This window comes from Lampris incognitus, chromosome 8 (genome assembly GCF_029633865.1).
Source record: "Lampris incognitus isolate fLamInc1 chromosome 8, fLamInc1.hap2, whole genome shotgun sequence".
NCBI classification, from domain to species: Eukaryota; Metazoa; Chordata; class Actinopteri; order Lampriformes; family Lampridae; genus Lampris; species Lampris incognitus.
The window spans coordinates 33858850-33871258 of record NC_079218.1 but is presented as its reverse complement, the minus strand read 5'-3'; the positions used below and the strand labels follow the sequence as shown (position 1 = coordinate 33871258).

Sequence of the window (12409 nt, the reverse complement as noted above, 5' to 3'; positions counted from 1 at the left end):
GTATGATTATAAAGCTGAGTTGTGATCATTGTGAGTATTGTGTGACTATGATTATTTGTGAGACTAATGTATTTGAGAGACTATTGTATTTATGTGATTTGTGATTATTTGTGACATTATTGTGATTTTAATAACTACATTGTGGTTCTTTTTTGTATGGTTGTTTGTTTTAATTTGTCGAGTCTGGTGTAAAGGATTTGTATCCTGTGCCAGAACATTTTTCATTAAATTTCATTAAATTAAAACATGTTTACACAATCGCTTGCTATAGAACTGCTTGCTGTATGGGTGCAAGTGTAGCTGAAAAAAAATGCACCCTGTGTGAGTTGTTGTAAATACTAGGCTAGTACTAATATGCTAACATCAATGTTGGTCTAGGGCCCCTCTAAATACACAGCACTTTACATGAAGAAACAATAGCTCTTTTGAAGCCTGACAAAATACCCAGTGCACAAAGAGTACTTCAAATATTTGAATAGATTTCTAACAATAGACAGGCCTAAGAGGTTATGTAAATAACTGCCTATTCCAGACGCCTTGAAAACGAGCAAAGGAGACTTATACAAATGGGTTGTATGTTTCTGACGCTGAAGCATTGAGAGCAAACCCCAGCCAGGTACAGGTCAAAATTACACAACAATATCTTACTGTAACTCATCATTAAGTCTTCAGCTCTCATTCTCTAAGAGGATAAAGGACACAAAGTAATTGCTCAATTCTATTCCAAATGTGTTAAGGTGTGTGTGTGTGTGTGTGTGTGTGTGTGTGTGTGTGTGTGTGTGTGTGTGTGTGTGTGTGTGTGTGTGTGTGTGTGTGTGTGTGTGTGTGTGTCTATGCAGTTGTACAAAAACATATATGAGAGCCTGGCTATCTGACTTACCTGCTTTGATCTCTTCTAATCTCAGCATGGGTGCATGTGCACGTGTGTGCATGTGTGTGTGTGTGTGTGTGTGTGCGTGCGTGCGTGCCCCTCCCATGCCCCATGACAGCTTAGTGCTTGTAACATGTGCCGAAGGATGGACAGATGTGTGAAGCCCATTTGTACTGAAGGGGGAGGGGAGTAAAATGATTGACGGATAGACAAGCAAACAGACGGACACAGGAGAGGGAGGCAGACATGATGGCTGCAGTGGTCTGTACACGTGGCCCACTGTCCTTGCAGCCTACCTTCCCTATACACACACACACACACACATATATATATATATATATATATATATATATATATACACGTGTGTGTGTGTGCGTGCATATGTGCTAGCTTTTTACCATCAGAAAACATTTCAACATAAAGGAACATGCATTAGTCTTTCCGAAAATTAATAAAATTCCAGCATGATACAGCATCTAAACTGTAAAAATCATTAAATCTACTATCGTTGGGTAAGATTTAATGCTGTATAGACAGGAGAATGTCTATACAGCATTAATTGTAATACTGATATGTAGTAGCCTACTGTTTATCTATAAAGGCAAGCCCTTTCGCTATACCTTTGAAATGATGAGTTGTGCTGTTGAATGCAAATGCAAATAAAATGTAAAGTGGTGTGTATGTAATCATATTGGAATAGTATTTTTTCTCTGTTTTCTGCCACAGGTCCAAGGGAATCAGAAATCAAAAACCATTAAACTCTTCTCTGCAGTTCCTCTGAAATAAAATCAATTTGTGACCTCCCTGAGAGAGTGAACTGAACTTACTAAATTTAATGAAATAATGTGGCCCTTTTCGAAACACTCAGTCAACCTCATAAAGTCTTACACTTGCTGCCAAGCCAGCATTGCAAGCAAGAAACTGTGATGCAGACTAAATAAAGGATAAGCTATATGACCTACATCCTACAGAGTACAGAGAGTGTCGTACCTTTCCAGGACAACGAAATCATTTTACATTTTATTTAGACACCTGTAAAGTAAGCGCTCAATTCAGCCAGATCCAATCCAACCAAGGCCTTTCCAGGAACACTTTTGTGACTGAGCCTTCTCACACCCTGAGGCGTGATGCAACAACATTAGTCTATTACCTGTTATACAACCGAGGAGTCAAGTAAAACAATCTGATTGGACCAAGATGTCTTTAAACTATGCCAACAATTCTCATTAAGTATGGCTTGCAGTGCTTTATGCAAGATATGACTGGTTTCTGGGCAAGCTTTCATGGTTGACTGTGGAGCTGGTGATGATTTTTTTTCTTGTGTTAATCTTCCTAAGTCATTTTGAGGAAAACTTTTAGTAATGCACATATTTGTTACTAAATGACGTATAAGAACATTATTGCTTATCCAAGCATTCCTCGTGGTGAATATGGTTACATCACTTACGTCAGTGGTTTTTATGTGTGCCTTACCAATTTCTTAAACAAACCCTTCGTAGAGGACAGTGGAAAATGAATATTTAAATTTTTTAAAAAATGTCCCATACATTGTTTCTATATGACTTGTCTATTTTGTCAAGTCAAGTTTGCATAGGTCTAAATCACACCATAAAAAAGGGAGAAACCTCAGGAAATCATCAGAGGAGGCATCCCTCTTCCAGGAGAGGCATGCTAAGGGTGCCGATTGAGCAAGGTGGATGAGGTGGTACAAGATTTAGAAATAAATAGCAACGATGATGGAGTGTTTCTAGAAACTTTCTCGAAAGACAACAGGTTGTGAGAATTTTGAGGTTTTTTTCACCCGTTTGTTCTTAGTGACTGTAGCAAAACCACGTATGTCATGAGTTTGGTTGCCACTGAATTATATGATGAACTTTCTGATGCAATTCAGACAGGATGAGACTTGGTGGCTGAGACCAGGGATCATCTTTGACTCAGAACAAGCAAAGCAACACCGATGCCTGAGTTAGATGAACGATAAAGTTGATACTTGGCATTAATAGGCGTTATTCTTCTCAGAATTGCTTGCCTCAAACCTCATCTGGTGATCCTCCTTGCACCACCCACAAAACCTTATTCGACCTAAGTTCACACAGAGTGACGGGACACATGCAACATTTCATTAGTGACAAATCTTACTGTAAAGGACATCGTTACCAGTCAATGTCTCACTAGAGCCCTTTTTCTTTTTTTCAAAAGATAAACTACATATCTTGGTTTCTGGCAGATATGTCTGTCAGACATCTCTCGCTCTCACCACTTTACCCTTGGAGTCAAATCACCAATTGAAAGTGAAAGTACAAATCCCTTAAGATGTAGCTGATGTTGAGCTCTTTTGTGATTTATCAATACAAATTCTGCTAAGGCCTAGGCTTTTCTCAACAATATGCATGCAACATTATCTACAAAAAGTGGGCCTTATATAGATACAGACTCCTGACAGTCGCATCATTTATGCAGTAACATTTAATGTTGATCAATATTTCTCTGGTCTTACAGTTAACGAAGTGGTCTGGAAGGGCTGGTTGCATTGCTGGGGATGGATTACTTATTGGTCAACTGTCTGTGCAGTCTGATGCACACTTGTAAACACCATGCTATGGCATAAAGGTGATAAAGGGAGACAGAAAAGTGTTAGGCCTGGTACAATTGCTGTTCTGGTTTGGTTTGGCCTGCTTGTTTTATTAACGCCATCTCTTTTCTTTTTTTTCCCCTTAAGACCCCAGAAGTACTGCACATATCCATCTATTGCTCTCACTAGGCTCTCTCCTTCTCTTTCTGTCTGGCTTTGACTTTACACAGGTCAATCTTACACTTATTTACAACACTTAACTCTTGCTATGAGCAAGTTTTAGTTTTCAATCTCATCAAATCATCATCAGTTAAACTAAATCAGTCAACATCAAACACAGAAACAAAATCAATCAATCTGCCACTTCATACATTAGCAATGTAATTACTTCATAACAAGCATGAGAAGCTGTACAGTGCCATTAAGTGCCTGCATTTTTAATCACTTTTTGTTTACAGAGATTTTATCCAGAGACAGTCCAACTACTTTGTCGTCTGGTTCCCTACAGGAGGAACAAACTTCCCAAAGGCTCAGGAGCGAGGAGTCATGCCTGTGTTCTGTCATAGCCTCAAAACTCTCTTTAAGCAACACTTGCATGCTTCTCAATTACCCCCCAAACTTTCACCATTCCCAACCACCGCCATGTATATTTTCCTCGTACTTTTTTTTTTCATCTGTAAGCCATTTCTTCATTAGAACATGCTTATTCTGAGGTAATATTTGTGATCGCTCTTGCCAGGTCAATATGAACTTTGCACAACTTTCTTTTAGTAAACTAAAATGCCATAAATTAAAGATAACTGTAGCTAAATATATGAAGTTGAATGTACTGTGGGCGAATAGGTGCAATGTGGACAACTACTGAGTCTGGCTGGTGAGGATGATTATTAGGGGGAAGCTGCAATCTGCTCCAGGCACCTGAAAATACACTAAATGACCAAGCCCAAAGAAGAAAAAAAAAGAATTGAGAAACTGAAATGCAAAGCCTGAATGCTGCCTTTATTTAATGCAACATTCGTTTCACTCATTTCGGCTCTGCCCGATTGTCATTAACCCAGAACTAAAACAAAAAGAAAGCCAACATATACAAATACACTGCATACATATACAAATACATTTAAGGCCCACCACAAACACATGAAATGTAAGCTGATTTAACCCAGTCTTTGCCAGAAAACGAAAAAGAGAACAATTAGAGCAGAGAGGCTCAGTTCCATAACACCTACCTGGCGAAGCTGACAGGAAAAGCTGCCAAGGACGAGGAGGTAGCGGAGAGCCCATCGGTGCCCCTCTGTCCTCCTGATGATTCTCTGTACCCGTTCCCCCTGGGCCAGCCGTTTCCTGCAGAGGACAGGTTTGGATATATGCCAAAAGGCTTCTGGTCTGGTTGGCCTACTGCCAAGGGTGGGATGGCTCTGTACAGGTAGCCAGGTCTCCCGTCTACACCCATAGTGGAGGAAGAGGATACAGGCCCTCCTCCATGAAGGGAGCTCAGGCTGTTCCGTAGACAGGGCGACTGGCAGAAGCCTGCACTGTCCGGCTTTTCTTGTTTGACAACGCCAGAAGTTTGGATGTGGACGAAAGATTCACCCACATCCTTCTCTTCCTTTATCATGACACTGGCGAGAAAGGGCGGAGGCTGGTGCTGCTGGTGATTCTGGTGCTGGTGTAGCGGCTGAGCTGTGCCATTCAGGCTGCTACCATTTCCTCCATTGCTGCTGAAAACCTTGGTGTCCTTAGACATGTTGCCGATGGGTCCAACTCCACCGCTCTTGCGCAGAGCATTATCCAGTTGTGCCACCTCCGTATCAATGTCAAAATCAGAGATGTCCGGCAGCGAACCAGGAAGGTCCAGATCACGCCAAATTTCACTATCATCAATTAGGGGACCACTGCCTCCGTCCAGTTCGTGTGGACTTTGCACCATGTGCCTGCTGTAGGTGCCCAGTTCCTTATCCAGGGAGAATTCTACTTCCTGTTTGATGTGCTGGGGGAAGAGGTCCGGTAGAGGCAAGTTACCGAGGACGGAGTTGTCTGATGTGTTGATGACAGAAGTGGGTGTCTGGTCCAGATTGGCGATGCTCTGCTCCAAGAAGGACAAGTTTTCTTCAATGTTAAACAAACCAATATCCTGCTGTTGCTGTGGTTGTCTATGCATCCTGATGGTTTTACCCTCCTTCCCATTTGATCCCTCACCCACCACATGTTGGTGGGGGGGCTCTATCTGGGCCCTGAGTTCACTTTGGGTTTTGATACCACTCTGTCCATTGGGAGCTTCTTTGGGCAGGGCCTGAGGGCCAAGCAGGTGCATTGCAGAGGGGAGCAGTGGAACAGCTGTCTCCCCTGTCTCGCCTGCTCCTCTCCCTCCCCCTCGTTCACCCATCTCACTGAATGTCAGACTGTCGTCTTGATTACCTTTATGCTTCTGTCTGCCTTGATCCATGTTTTGATCCTTACACAGGCAGAAGGGAGAAAATGAGAGGGAGAGTGGGTTACAAAAGAATAGGGGCAGTTGATGTTGTAAAACTGATGATTTTACATGCAATTATTTGCTATATTCAACAGATTCAGAGCCACACATCAGATACATTCTAGTCTGGTCCCCAAGGGGAAGTTGTCAGTCTACCTGAGATGGTCTCTCCCACTGGGATCCATATAAAAACATCTAAAGTCAAAAAGGTGTTTACGTGGGCTTTACATTCATTGTCAGTGACGGGCAATGCAAAGTTATAACAGAGCTGTGAGCTTTTTTGTTTTGTTTTTTCCACATCACAGCTCAAATAAGCCATCTCTTCTTTTCACGCCCACACTTAAAACAACATGGCAGGGGATAAGAAGTCAAATGCACCTCAGCGCCTTGAATGGATGGAAAGAAGACATTTACAACTTGACTTACCGACACGTGTATTTAAATTCGCCTATCCTACTATAAAATGCAAAGAAATCTTGGTTCTCAACACTGCAAACTGGATCAGAGCCAAAAAGTTTAACACCGACGACTTAAAAGTTGCTGCAGGCATTTCCAAGCTCTAGCGTGAAATCCAGATAAGCCCCGTTGGTAACTGGCGCTCTTACACACGCGCTATATCGCACTGGCATTTTTGCTCAAGGGAAAAAAAAAGAAAACGGGCGATTTATATTCGACGTATCTCCGGTGATTGATTGGTCAACAAAGGCAAGATAACGACGATTCTGACATAAGTTCCTGGACTGAACTCCTATGCGTGTTGTTGTCAACACCACACCGAAGTGGTGCAGAGTTTGACAGGCTGGCTTTCCCATTCCTCCGCGTTGTACACCATTACATTTACTATCCCGGGCTGTTCACTACCTCCCCTGACGTTTATCCGTCTCGCCAACGTGGGTTAAACAAAAACGACCCTGGCATGTTGCTTCTAAAAAAGTTTTTTTTTAAAGCAGCGCTATTGAAAACTGATCGTAACTGGCTGCCATCAATTGCAATCTGTAACGTATGAAAGGGTTACCTTGAAAAGGCGCATAGTCGAGCTGGTCATTATAGAAGCATAGTTTCCTGTCAGTGACGAATGCATGCAGCCCACATTAAGTTTTGTTCAAGCTCTGATTACATTCCTCGCAGATATTACTCCATACAAGACCCCTGCGTACACTGGCTGTTTCCACCCAGAGTGGGTGGGCACAACCAAGACTACATTCTCGCAGATCTTCTGTCATTCACTACCGTTCAGTATACTGTACCGTCCTGATCGGAAATGGGGGAGCGCAGCATTAGTGCAACCTGTTGGCTGTAAACGGACACTGCACTGGTCATACAGCAGCCATAATCGTCTGTTCTATCAAAGTTTTGGCAATATTGTCTTTAACTGTTATGAAAATAGAATAGCTGGTTCTGGTCACCCGTTGATGAAATGTACCATCACACAACACGTTGCTGTCATTACACATGCAGCCACGGCGCAAAGGGCTGAGGGCGATCGCTGGCCTAGTCTATGTGAACACCTATCAGTTAGCTCACAGCTTATCAACACAGAGAGCAATTGAGAAATCGTTAAATCGCCAAGCAGAATGTACCTGTAGTTCAAAAAAAAAGGTTGCACCAGCAGCCTCGTTAGTTCATCTCCCGTCCCTCTAAAGTTTGATGAAATCGCGATACGTGCAGGTCTCCGGTCGGTTTTGTGATTCCGAAAAGCAGTCTCTGGTTATACGTGCTGAAAAGACCAGCTTGCTGCTACCTCTTCTTCCCCGGTGTAACGGTAAGGCATTCTTCAAAAGGAAAAGGGAAAAAAGTCATTAACGTCCAGCGGGATGATAAGGCAATCAACCTTCCGTTTTTGTTTTTGTTTTTTTCTCCTGATCCGTCGACAACTTTAAATGCAAGTCGCGCATGGAAAGGGGGGAAAAAGTGACCGAGCTCTCTTGCAATTGCAAAAATACGACATAAAAAGACGGAAATGGGCGCATTACTTGCGTTTTGCGCTACGATACCCTTGAGCACATTTAAGTTACATAATGTAGCCTTGCTGGCTGGGTGCACACAATCGCAAACTCAGGCAGGGCAGGGCAGGGCGGCTGGTTTGACACTTCACGGTGAACGCCCCTTTCTCCGCTAAAAAAAAAAAAAAAAAAACTTCTCGGGGAATCTGTCAAAAAGCGCAATTTGTAGTCCTTTGCTGCAGTAATTCTCTCGGGGTTGCGCCGCTACATTTTAGCCAAGCGTGAGTCCAACCCTGCGTTTGCTCACGCTGCTCCACTTCGGAGGAAAGAAAAGTGAAGTCTGGATCAGCTGAAGCGCCACGCTGGTTAACGTTACAAAACAGTTAAGAAAAGTGCCGAAGCCCCGAAACCACTCCAGGCAGCAAGACCCACTTAGCTTGCTAGCAAAGGCAGGCTAAAGTAGCTAAAGCTAGCCAGCGACCCGGGCGATAGTCCCTGCTGCCCTGTTGACACTTCGCGATAACGTTTTTTTTCTTCTTCTGCTTCCAAAGATTGCTGGCTCCCGGCGACAATCAAAAGACCTTCAATTTAGTTTGCTTCAAGTCGCAATGGAGTTGCATAAGCAGAATGGCAATATGCTTGTAAGACCCGACCTAACAGATAGACTTGAGGAGAGAGAGAGAGAAGGCGTCGAGACGCAGCTATTCAAAGTTAAGTCCCACTATCCAAAGTTGGAGAACAGGGCGCACTCCGATCCACTCAGCCCAGTAGTATCTCGCCTGCCTTAATATCGACCTTCCACATTATGTCTTGGGTCGCTGTGATGTTTGTTTGTTTGGGGGGGGGGGGTTTCCGCTCAGTTTGAGCCAACCATTTGCGATCCGCTCCCTGCAGGACCTCAATGGCGCAGTGCAAGGGAGAAAGAGCGAGGGGCACGTTGAGGAAAAACAAGACTCCAAAGCCAAATGGTAACGACTAAACATAGAGCAGAGTAATATCCTTAACTCTGGAGCCAGATTAGATCTGCAGTTGCGGCGTAGCCCCGATCGTTCCGATACGCGCAGTTTCCCATCTAGACAGTGACAGCGGAGTTTGAACTGCCTGCTCTCAAATTAGCAGAGGGGGAGGAGGCGCATGCGCAGACGGAGGCTGGTTGTCAACGTCGCCCATCAATCGGGTCAATCCGTCAAGATTTTATGTAATGGAGAAAACTTGAAATATACTTGAAAATTACCCCAAAAAATTATATAAATACATAATATGAATGTGAATGCATTATATATTTAATGTATTCGCATTCATATGATATATGAATATAAACACATTATATGAATGTGAATACATTATATATATATACACACACACACACACTTGAATAAATATACTTGAATAAATCAAATAAATCAAGCAGAAATTTTCTCCCTAGGCTGTGTAGCAATAATAATAATAATGCTATATCTTAATGTCGACCATTTCGACACATAAGACCGAGGATTTATCTGCTATGGAAGGCTTTCTGGCTTGCTACCATAGAAGTTTAACTTGGTTATAGTGTCAATTAAGTTGCGGTCACTTAACGAGCTTGATAGACAGGGACACCTACCTGTTGACAAGTAGACAGAGCTAACATGAAAGCACCTCCTTTACATGTAGATCATAAACACCGCGTTTACTCTTGCTTATAAACTTACTATTCAACTGCTTAAAAGAGGGGGGAAAGAGCTCCCCATCTGCATCCCTGAAAGTACATTGTACTGCATCTTAAACCGCTGTTATTTTAATTTTATTTTTTGCCCTTGAGAGGGCACAAAAATGATAACTAATATGAAGGTAATAAGGAAGTAATGATTTGTTATTGGTTACATGCCATTTAGCATGTGAGTCAGAATAAGTCAGGAACAATTCATTAAGGAAGTGATCATTATGCATATTCACAGATACTCAGGAACTAATCATTAGATATTGAACCATTAATATGGTACCTAATAGTCTTTTCTTAAGTAACTTATCATTGTGTACTTCATACGTAGTACTTGATTCTGAGTTACTTATCATTTAATAATAATCCGTTCCTGATTTATTCACTACTTATTCCTTGGCAACTACTCAGGATTTTTATGTACAGAATTGTGAAGTGTTACCAAAAATTGTATTGTGTTACATGTGATCTATGATCCATCTATGTGGTCAAAGGGGTTTGACCCAGGCCATTTTGGAGCAGAAAAGAAGAGAGAAGAAAGTGGCGATGAAGTGGATCGGCCGGTGCATCCTCATCCTCTGCATACTGGGAAAGATGAGATGAAGGTGGCTATAGGCTGAAGCCGACCTCCAGCTTGGGGAAACGAATGAACGGAGAGACGGGGGGGGTGACTGAGGGAGATGGGGGAAGGCAGATGTGGCCCTCCATGTAAAACATTTGATTAGGAGGAGCTTGGCTTGTCCTGTACATATGGCTGTCTCATTAGGAACTTGCATGGCTGTGAGAAGCAGGAGCTCCCTAGGGCCCAAGAAAACCACGCTGTTCCAAAAGCATCATAGGGAACACTGCGAGTTTTCTTAAGGTTGGATAACAATGGTGTCCCTGTTTGCTGAAAGGTTTTAAAACAGTTGCATTGAGGGACATGTGGTGCTCAATTTTTTTGTGTACGTGTATTTGTGACTTCACAGGGAAATATGTTACTGTTATACAATATGCAGATGTCATTTCAGGTTATACATCTCAGTAATACAGTTGCTGTACAGACATCCTCATGCAAATGCTAATTCACCGAGCAATGTACGCTCACATGTGACTAATAGTGGATGATTTCTGGTCATGTCCTCACTTTATCCTTGTCAAGTCGTTAGTCTATCCTCAAACTGACCTGCCAGTTTGACAACTTGTGAATAGACCTCTAAAGCCATCTTTTCGGGGCTCTCTGACTACATCTAGATACATTTATTAAGGGCAGTAATGAATTGGATTCATTATGCTGATGAATGATTGCTTACCAGTTGTTCTGCTTTTAAACTATATTAACATAAGTAGAAATGGCATATGATGAGGTTATTATCTATTTTAACATCTAAGTGAATTTTTAAAAATTAATTTGCTAGCAAACATGGCAACATTGTAACATCAGTGGGATAGTAGAGAGGGATCACCAATAGTTTCATGCTAGCATCACTGGTAGTTGTCAGGGGTAAATACAATTTGTGCTAAACTAACAAATGCTAGTGTCTTTTTAACACAGCTTCAAAACCAATCAAAATCCACCACAACTAATCTAGAAATGCATGTGTGCATGCTTGCTGTGTGTGTGTGTGTGTGTGTGTGTGTGTGTGTGTGTGTGTGTGTGAGTGATCAGACTGGTAGCAGAAGCAGTACTAGTGGTGAAGGGGCTATCTGCTGAGAAGGCATTCCTGCCTTGTCAAAAAAAAAAAAATGCCAGGAACTCCACTGACCCAAATAATTGTGGTCTGCTGCCTGCATGAGAACTGAACCTGGTATTAAAATGCTATTTATAATGCATGATAAATGGGCACCTCAACTTATCTGTCACACTCCTCCCCCTTGCTTCTGATTAAAAAATTAAACTGCAGTGTAAATGGAAAAAAATATGTTGAGGTGTTTTAGATATTTATAAAGGGTCCTACACATAAACTGCAATAATGCCACCTTTGCTCTCTGAACCCCATTATTTCCTATGGCTAGCACCTGCAGCCTTCAGAGTTCAACCCAGTTGAACCTTTGGGCTGCATGTTGGAATGAAATCCCTGCAGGTAAAAAAACAAAAATAAAAAAACAAGAAAAGAAGTAGGTGTGAAATGAAGCAAAGAATGGAGAAGACACTGATTTTAGTTGTGCCTGAATTCCCTGAGTTGTACAACCCAAGGCCTTTCCTCCCACAGTGATGTGAGCCATTGATCCACGTGGCCAGCTTCAAGGAGAGGAGCATCTTCTGGGAGGTTAAGTGTTTTCCCACAGGGCTTGGACAAAGGAACATGTAGAGAGGGCCCCCCCCCCATCGCTGTCCTGATCAAAGTTCCCTCGTCCTCTACCCTGAACAGATACCTAGTAGCCACTTGTGCCAGAACTACGTATGCCCCCATATAGATGTAAAACTGTGAACCTGAGTTTTCTGGTTCCTGGATCGCCATGTTTTCCAGCTCCCACACAGTCGGAGAAGTTCTACATCCCCTCAAACCACTGGGTGATCTCCTTCTTATCTGCAGCCTTTAGCCCAGCAGAAATTCATGCACCTGGCCATTCCAAGTGACCTGGCTGATGTCCCATGCATTGTGTGCCACTGTGGAGAAACCAACCCAACGTCCCCACTCAGGATCAATGTTGATGTGGGAGTCACCACTTGCCAGATATCTGAAATAAATAATATAATAATACTTTAGGTCAAAATTCAATCACAAATCTGTCCAATTGCATTTAAAATAGTTTTACTATCAATCATGGTCAAAAACTGCAACTTAACAAACAGCTAGACTATTCGTAAATTAATAGTCTAGCTAATTGTCTCAAACATATTTGTCCTAGGATGACACAGTGGCACAGTGGG

At 42.4% G+C, this 12409-nt stretch overlaps 1 protein-coding gene across 1 annotated transcript in view; it reads right to left on the bottom strand.

The window, feature by feature from the left end:
- The window catches only part of LOC130116877 (glucocorticoid receptor-like), a 159427-nt gene extending 153541 nt beyond the window's left edge, over positions 1-5886 (bottom strand). The window contains exon 1 of the mRNA XM_056284965.1: positions 4670-5886. Coding sequence (XP_056140940.1) covers positions 4670-5886 — 1217 coding nt within the window. The remainder of the gene's footprint in view (positions 1-4669) is intronic.
- Between the last annotated feature and the right edge of the window lie 6523 nt (positions 5887-12409).